An 8,748-nucleotide genomic window follows, 5' to 3' on the forward strand; every position below is an offset into this window, starting at 1 on the left:
TGTCAAAGAGAGCTTTACCGTGACGTAGGATCACCTAACTCAGGATCCAGGAATCACAAAAACAACAAATGAGGCTAAAGAGTTATATAAACATTTGAATTAAAACATGTATGTGCATTAGTAAAGACAATGAAACCTGTACTCTTTTTTATCTATGTTGTTTCTTCTTGCTGACTGAACCATTTAATTGTCTCACTCAGTGTTCAAAATTAAATAAAAATCAAACATGTTTCTGCCCGGTTTCCAATCGGGACCAGTTTCAGCAGCAGTCTGATTTAAAGGAAATGGTACTCTTTAAAAGTGTTGGGGTTCTAGCGTTAAACTAATGAGGAAGAATCTGACAAATCTAAATTAACCCTGGGGGCCCTGAGGCCATTTTTACAGTTATTGTCCGTCTGGATTTATTTTATAAAAAGCTTGTAAAACATCAACCCTGTTGTCTACAGTCAAGATATGAACATCATTTTTTTTAGGACAAAACTGGGTTATTAGAATATCTGGGTTGCAGTGAGGTCACTTGCATGTTAAAATGGTTGAAGGGCCTTAAAGATAAATAAATAAATAAATAAATAAATAAATGAATCTTCCAGATATGTATTGATATCACAGACATATAAGTAAAACCTAAGCCATTTTCCATTCTAAAACACTTCTCATATGTCTTGGGAGTACACTGTGAAGAAATAATCATTAACTTATACAGTTGACAAAATACATACATTTTTTCCAAAAAAGTCAAGACGTTTTGCTCTCATGACATTTACTTATGTCAATAATAACATAATAATGTCATATTTATGATATTACACCCACAGTAATGTTATACAAGCAAATATGTGTCTAAATATTGCATTATTTGGCCTTCCATAGAGTCTATAGGCATTTTTGTCCCCTCTGGCCTTCCATACAAGAGGGGTGCCTTATCTCCCATATATGGGCATGCACTTCCTGAAAAATACACAGGACAGAAAGAGAGAGAGACGTAAGATCGAGCCAGCGGGAGAGATGAGCCAAAACGCGATGAATTATGGATAAAAAGTGGATCAATCTTGGATATAACAGTATGGATTTAAAGCCCAAAGAGGCTGAAGTTCCAGGCTGGATAGAAAACCCCCTGTAGAGGCTAGAAAGACCCGGAAAAGACCTCCGTAAAGCCGAAAACGTCAGGATTCAAACGAAACCGAAAGTGAGTAAATCGCTTGTATGGCTCAAAAGTTATTAAACTATGAATTAGAGGTACTTTTTTACTCGTGGGCGAGTGTCTCGGTCTCAGAGGGTTAAGCTACAAGCATTTGCTTTATGGCTTTTTGAGGTTGCACTGCACATGGATACTATAGGATTATTAGAAACACCATACTAATACTGTGTTTAACATCCTTTTGCCTTCAGAACTGCCTTAATTCTACGTGGCATTGATTCAACAAGGTGCTAAAAGCATTCTTTAGAAATGTTGCCCCACATTGATAGGACAGCATCTTGCAGTTGATGGAGATTTGTCGGCTGCACATCCAGGGCACGAAGCTCCCGTTCCACCACATCCCAAAGATGCTCTATTGGGTTGAGATCTGGTGACTGTGGGGGCCATTTTAGTACAGTGAACTCATTGTCATGTTCAAGAAACCAATTTGAAATGATGTGAGCTTTGTGACATGGTGCATTATCCTGCTGGAAGTAGCTATCAGAGGATTGGTTCTTGGTGGCCATAAAGGGATGGACATGGTCAGAAACAATGCTCAGGTAGGCCGTGGCATTTAAACCATGCCCAATTAGGCATTAAGGGGTCTAAAGGGTGCCAAGAAAACCTCCCCCACACCATTACACCACCACCACCAGCCTGCACAGTGGTAACAAGGCATGATGGATCCATGTTACGCCAAATTCTGACTCTACCATCTGAATGTCTCAACCAAAGTCCAGACTCATCAGAACAGGCAACATTTTTCCAGTCTTCAACTGTCCAATTTTGGTGAGCTCTTGCAAATTGTATCCTCTGTTTTCTATTTGTAGTGGAGATGAGCGGTTCCCGGTAGGGTCTTCTGGTGTCGTAGCCCATCAGCCACAAGGTTGTGCGTGTTGAGGCTTCACAAATGCTTTGCTGCATACCTCGGTTGTATCGAGTGGTTATTTCAGTCAAAGTTGCCAAGAGACTAGATCACATCACTCCAGTTCTGAAGTCTTTACACTGGCTTCCTGTGTCTCAAAGAATTGATTTCAAAGTACTCCTGCTAGTTTATAAATCACTTAACAGTTTAGGTCCAAAATACATTTCTGATCTGCTACTACACTATGACCCCCCCAGACCTCTCAGGTCATCTGGGACAGGTCTGCTTTCTGTCCCCAGAGTCAGAACTAAACAGGGTGAAGCAGCATTCAGTTTCTATGCTCCTCATATCTGGAATAAACTCCCAGAAACCTGCAGATCCGCTGCTACTCTCAGTTCTTTTAAATCAAGGCTGAAGACCTTTCTTTTTGATGCTGCCTTTCTTTAAATTAATGCTCATTTCTTTAAATTTTTTATGCTGCACTGTAACTTTTATTCTTGTGTTTTATGTTTCTATTTGTTTTTAACTGTGTATTAATGTGTTTTACCGGTTTATAATGCTTATGATTTTTAACTGTTTTTACTTGTGTTTTATCTGTTTAACTGATTTTGTGTAAAGCACTTTGAATTGCCCTGTTGCTGAAATGTGCTAGACAAATAAAGCTGCCTTGCTTTGCCTTGCCTTGGTTAAAGCCCCGCCCATTTCAAGACAACCCGACCCACTTCTGGGTTAAATCTGCCCACTTCCGGTTTAGGCCCCGCCCACTCCGAGTACAGATACGGATACAGATAATTCATGTGGTAAACAGATGCAGATACAGATACAGATAGTGCTGTACTCGCTCATCCCTATTAACCGTAGAGAAATGGCATTTGGTTTATTGCATCAAAAAATATATTGGAAAAACAGCAATGTTTCTTTTCAGAAATCATGACATGGTTACACAGGATAATATCAGATCTGGTTGTGAGCAGTTTTATTGGTAACTATTTTCCAACAAAGTACCATGCCATAATAGTTTTCCATTAAACTGTTCACAACGAGGTCTATGGATTATTGTTAGTTATTATGTCATGCTTTCTGAAAAAGGTGTGGAAATGTTATTCTTGGTGCATTGAGCTACATTGAATTAAAGCATATCTCCTTGGATATCTCCATTCTTTGCAAATCACACCAAACCTATGCTGGCTAGATGTACCTTGCTGGGTAAAAGCCTGACATCTGGCACGTTTGTCATGTGCCAGATGTCCCTCCCCCACCACTGCTACATCAGGCATAAAACTGTTTAGCCAGACCTTACTAGAGTGCTGAAACTGCACTGTGGAGATAGGTCTGGCAATGCGAGAATACACCAAAATACCTGGATATAGATCTCTGGGTAAAAGGAGCTTTATTTTTTTCAATATTTGAGTAAGCTTCCCCTTGGAGCATATCACTTTTACCTAAATTCCACCCAAAGAAGCCTAACCAGGAGATAATATATTATTTTGCTTTAAAAGTGAACTACAAATACGTAAGATGGTTAAAGACATCAGTCACATCTGTGGAAAGAGAATTTCATATGGCAAGTTATTAGTTGTGCCATTATTTATGTTTAAGAGTTTGTGCCATTATTTAGGTTTTATAGTTTAATCCTATCACATTTTTACAGGGTTAACTGTTTTTCATTTCATCATAGAGATACATACCCCAATTTATGCTGTACACTTATTTTAAGTAGTTAAATAATTGACAAGTTTATCTTCATGAATTGTTGTCTACTTTTGAAGTCAGAAGCCCAATAGAGATCATCAAAAGATACAAGAGGGTGTTGAGGGCATACAACCATGGCATTGTGTTGGGAGAAGCGTGTGCACATGCTGGAGTGACAGAGCTGACAGTGAGGTCTAAAGCGGCGATTGCAGACCTTGCCATAACCTCCACACAAAAGTTTAAAGAACTAGTGGCAGGATACAACAAACTACATAAGATAACTGACTTCCTCAGCAGATGTGACGACATCATTAACAACAATCCACAAGTAAGGGCCAACATAGCTAAAAATACAGCGGCGGGTAAGCTCATACCCTTCAATAATAAATATTAACAATAAGAGGGAGCAGAAGTAATCGGTTGGGAAGCTGACTGGAGGGAGGTTGAAATTGTAATGTTCAAAAAGGACTGTGCAATGTAAAGGTTTGTGCATGTTCATTTATTTTTCATGTATAGTCATCGTTCTTTTTAAATTTTTGATCACACTGTAAAATTAGAGGAGCACCAATAACACTTTTTTTCAATACAAGTATGGAAAACATACGGATAGCCCTTTATTTGATGTTTAGAAAAATGTAAAGTTTCAGTAAGTAACTTTGATTACAATTTTTGTAATAAAGGTTTTACTAGTAATTTTGTGAGTTTTTTTTACATCCCACCCTGACTTGCAGGTGGATTTTTAACTTATATATATATGTTTTTGGTATATAATTTAATGAAGGGCAAAAAATGTCTCATTGCCTTACAAAGCACTTACTAATAACTATGAAAAACATCAGTCGCAACTTTATAATAACCATCCAGACCAACCCTTAACAAATTAATAATCTAAATAATGTTTATAGATTATTTTTTAAAGAATTTATTAACTATTTAACAAGGTATTATAGTAATCTGTTGCGACTTTATAATAACCATCCAGACACTGTTTATAGACGGTTTACAGACCAACTGGTAACCCTTAACAAAGTATTAATTATCTATCTAAATAATGTTTATAGATGGTTTATAAAGTATTTATTAACTGTTTAACAAGGTATTAAAGTCATCTGTTGCAACTTTATAATAACCATCCAGACACTGTTAGTAGACGGTTTACAGAACAACTAGTAACCCTTAACAAATTACTATTAACAATTAGTAATCATTATTAATTATAATTTAATTGTTTGTTAACAGTAAAGTGACTGTTTCCTAACAGTTAAATGACAATTAACTAAAGATTAATTAACTATCAATTTACCATCTATAAATGATGGTTATTATAAAGTGTTACCCATCCCGGTAGATGACATGAGGACAGATAGTTCAGTGACAAACAGGAAAAGAAACAGGGATCATCAACAAGTTTTCTGATGCTGAATATTTATTGCAGTGAATGTAAAAGCTTGCAGTGGCTCCAGTTGAAGCAGACTGGTCCAACTGCTGCTCTTCAGTTTCTCTCTGAACCACTAGACATTCACTGCACACACGTAGGGCTTAGCCTCATTACAGTTCGCATCGTTCCAGAGTCCCCAGTCTGAAAGAAACATGTTAACCAGTGTCAGTAGGCAGCACATCCTCTATAGGGTTTGTTGGTCTTCATGGTCTGGAGAAGTTTTAAATGTTCCCAAACTCTCAATCACACAAAGAAATAGATTAGTCAAATTCTATGAGTAGAAAAGATCATATGCAGTTAAAAATGAGGGTCCTGTTCTTCGTTCATACCCCTCTACTTTGACCCGTTTGTTGTGCTGCTTTAATAATTACACTCCTTCACCATAGCCTCTCTTATCTTGTCTGAGGTAAAATTAATAAATAAATTAATTTCTTTCTTATAACCTACTACCTCTCCTCCTAAACCATTGATTTACTTACCCCAATAGTTCATCTCAACGCAGTGCTCTCTGCGCCAAGCATTGTCAGGCTGGCCACGAGCCCAGTTGGTGTAACCAAAACTACTGCCATCCGTCCAAACAAAACGATAATTGTGTTTGTAAAAATCACCCTCCTAAAAAGACAAACGGAAAACAAATGGTTGCCTGAGGTTTACTACTTGGCCAAATGGCCAATTACCATCAGATTAACTTTCCACTCTGCCACCAATTACCTGCTTCCAACTACCAACGTTTATTTGTTGGCTGACAGGTTTGAACTGAACATTTTCTCAACTGTTAAAGGTAGGATATGTTTTTTCTAATGAAATAATGCATATCTTATCTCTCTGATTTTACATTTATTAAAGGGAAGACATAGATGTACTATTTGTGGTTTAGTTGAAATCAAAGCACACATTACTTGAAGTAAAGAAATACAATAAGTAGAAAATATCTGGAATTTTTTGCATCCAAATGCATTTTTTATATTGCCATCTCAAAGTTTATACACAGGGCTTTCAACCGGGGGAGCCGTGTTTGTGTCCAGGAGAAGTGAAGACTTTCATCCTGGAAACGGGGGTTTATGACCTCACGGAGCTTTGTACCCGGTTCAGAATCTTATTTTCTCAGCTACATTCAACTGGAAGACCGCTAAACTTAACTGTCATGTGACCACTCTTTATGTGACGGGCCAGCAGACACCATACCTTTGTAGTATATGAATTGTGCATAAGTTTGAGCAATATCATACAAACCTATTCATGAGAATGTGTTGAACTAGGGCTAAATAGGGCTTCACAAACAGAAACATTTACTGCTTACATCAATAAGGAAGGCTCCGATCCAGTAGTGAGCTTTTCCGGTGGTGGCTTTGTACATGGCACATTGGACTTGATTCACCTCTGCGTCATTGTGGATCGATACCAGATGGCCATTTGGGAATTTTCTACAAGTCATCTGAAATGAACAAAAATCAGGAGAATTAGTTTTCTCTGATAATTCATCATTTGTCATGTTAATTTGCGTGTTTGATCTATCCTCGCTCAACCCGGAAATTGATCCGGTCCGCCATCACGAAGCCCGTTCACATTCCCTAACCTCTGCTCTGAGGAGACAGAAAACACATGACTACCTTCATAAAATGTTTAATTGGAGAACAATACATGCAAACCAGAGGGAGGTGAAATAAGGCTTTATATCTTAATGAAAAACGTTCTCTTTTAAACGTTCTTATGTTTGTTGTTTTCTTTCGATATTACACATTTCAATTGAAGCTTTTATTTCAAAAATACATTTCACTTTTCATCATTACATTGCCAAAAATATCAATGTATTTGTTATTTTTCTTTTAATTTTAAATACTGGGTCAGATGGCCCTCCATAGCTGTACCTCAGTAATCAGAATATACTTATAGAATATACTATTTAATGTCACAAGTCCCAAAAGAAAATCTTGTTCTCAAGTCCTCTTTCCTCACATCTTTTGCTGAACTTGAAAGACTGTCTGAACAGGATGAGGTCACATTTACTGTCTGAAGTCAGATGTGTGTGTTTCATCACCTCTGCATCAGAATGGCCCAAATGCTGAGTATTGTAGAACGCCTTCACACAGCGGTTGCTACCCATCTGGAACCAGCCTTCACCGAGTTTCTTGTTTTTACACGGTGTGACCGGATATATGGTCTTACACACTTGTGCAAGATCCCCTGTATCAGAGAAAGAAGAAGTTTTGTCCTTTTTTTGTTTCTGTAGTCTTTTTTTAAGATTATTTTATTTTCTGCCTTTAATGGAGAATAAGTGAGATAGGAGAGAGAGAGGGAAGACCAGCAGGAAATTGTCTCAGGTCGTACTTGAACCCTGAACTCTGTGTCGAGGCATAAGCCTCTCAGTATGTGCACCTGCTCTACCCACTGAACCAACCCGGCCACGTCTTGTTCCTGTTGTCCGTGTAGACTGATTATTTAGTGGCTGTGTGTTCTTACCGGCTGCAGAGTCCGACATGAACATCAGTACCCCCAGAAGAAGGATGGCAGTAACCACAACGGGACGCATGGTTCAGGGATCTCACAGTACTCTGCAGCTGGAATATAATCTAATGACCCACAGGAACAATTATACATATACAGAATATGCATAAACAACTCAACCAGGATAACACTGAAGTGTTGGTTATAGCTCTGAAGGCTGAGAGAGACTAACTGGCCACTAAATCAGTATCACTAGGAACTTACCCCACCTTAACAGACAAGAAAGTCATCTTTGAATCAAATTCTGCTAGTTTTTACAGACAATAAGTGACAGTTATGATTATAAATTGATTTTGAACCAGGAATCCCACTCATGTTCTCTGAAGTCTTTTAGTTGATTCAAAGTGCATGTGGTTTTTAGTTTTTATCCCTGATGAAGCTCTGAGAGCAGCTCACATTGTTGAGATCTTTAAACTGAAATTTGAAACCTTTAAATGTCCTTTTCTGTTCTATTGAAACACAGAGAGACAAACGGGACTCACCTCAGGTGAAGTAGTGGAGTAGTCTCGTTCCTTGTTCCTCGTCCGTCTGGATGTCAGTCTGATCTCTGCCTCGGTTAAATATCCACAGCTGATGCCCTGAATACATATGATTTAACTGATCAAACACAAGTGTCAAAAACATAAAAAGCTTAAGTCAACACAAGTCAATAAGCCCCGGGTCAAGGTGGGACTTTATGGTGAGACCAAACACAAGTGGTTTGTTTTTCATCAACTACAAAAGAAGTTAATCTAAAGTCAGAAAGGTGAAAGTTTTAAGAGAAATTCGAAAGTGAGATATGTCCTATGAATGAAATTATATTGAATCTGCTGATGGTCTGGATTGCGAGATACATCTGGAACGTTAGACCATACATCATGCCAGTCGAGATCGATACCCAGGCCTGGGCAATCGCGTGCCCAGATCCTCTCAATAGGAAGGGCAGAGCAGCCAGATATCTCTGGGATGGGCAAAGGCCTCTGCCAAGGGACACCGTACGCCTTGAGTGCCGATCTTAATTATGACTGGTCATTTCTTTAATGTTTCATTTCTTATGCTGCACTGTAACTTTTATTCTTGTGTTTTATGCAT

General features: G+C 38.3%; 1 protein-coding gene across 3 annotated transcripts; it reads right to left on the reverse strand.

Moving 5' to 3' along the window:
- Positions 1-5,141: 5,141 nt before the first annotated feature.
- LOC116683380 (C-type lectin BfL-1) lies at positions 5,142-8,275 on the reverse strand. Of its 3 annotated transcripts, none has more exons than XM_032509862.1 (6): positions 8,160-8,275; positions 7,633-7,742; positions 7,211-7,356; positions 6,473-6,607; positions 5,652-5,784; positions 5,142-5,313 (listed from the first exon to the last, which is right to left on the reverse strand). In XM_032509862.1, exons 2-6 carry the CDS (start codon positions 7,700-7,702, stop codon positions 5,246-5,248), a joined length of 552 nt encoding a protein of 183 aa, XP_032365753.1. In that variant the 5' UTR covers positions 7,703-7,742; positions 8,160-8,275; the 3' UTR covers positions 5,142-5,245. The 3 variants fall into 3 exon arrangements, with proteins under 3 accessions (XP_032365753.1, XP_032365754.1, XP_032365755.1); XM_032509863.1 differs by having other exon boundaries at positions 7,633-7,730; positions 8,160-8,252; XM_032509864.1 differs by having other exon boundaries at positions 7,633-7,724; positions 8,160-8,227.
- Positions 8,276-8,748: the final 473 nt, after the last annotated feature.

This window comes from Etheostoma spectabile, unplaced genomic scaffold (assembly GCF_008692095.1).
Source record: "Etheostoma spectabile isolate EspeVRDwgs_2016 unplaced genomic scaffold, UIUC_Espe_1.0 scaffold00018952, whole genome shotgun sequence".
In the NCBI taxonomy this organism is placed as follows: domain Eukaryota; kingdom Metazoa; phylum Chordata; class Actinopteri; order Perciformes; family Percidae; genus Etheostoma; species Etheostoma spectabile.

What these genes read in the sequence shown, in the direction of transcription:
- LOC116683380 (XM_032509862.1), bottom strand. Translation starts at nt 7,702, where the DNA reads ATGCGTCCCGTTGTGGTTACTGCCATCCTTCTTCTGGGGGTACTGATG. An exon ending in CATGTCGGACTCTGCAGCCG is followed by an intron (nt 7,357 to 7,632) that starts GTAAGAACACAC and finishes TCTCTGATACAG; the next exon opens with GGGATCTTGCACAAGTGTGT. An exon ending in TCGGAGCCTTCCTTATTGAT is followed by an intron (nt 5,785 to 6,472) that starts GTAAGCAGTAAA and finishes TTGTCTTTTTAG; the next exon opens with GAGGGTGATTTTTACAAACA.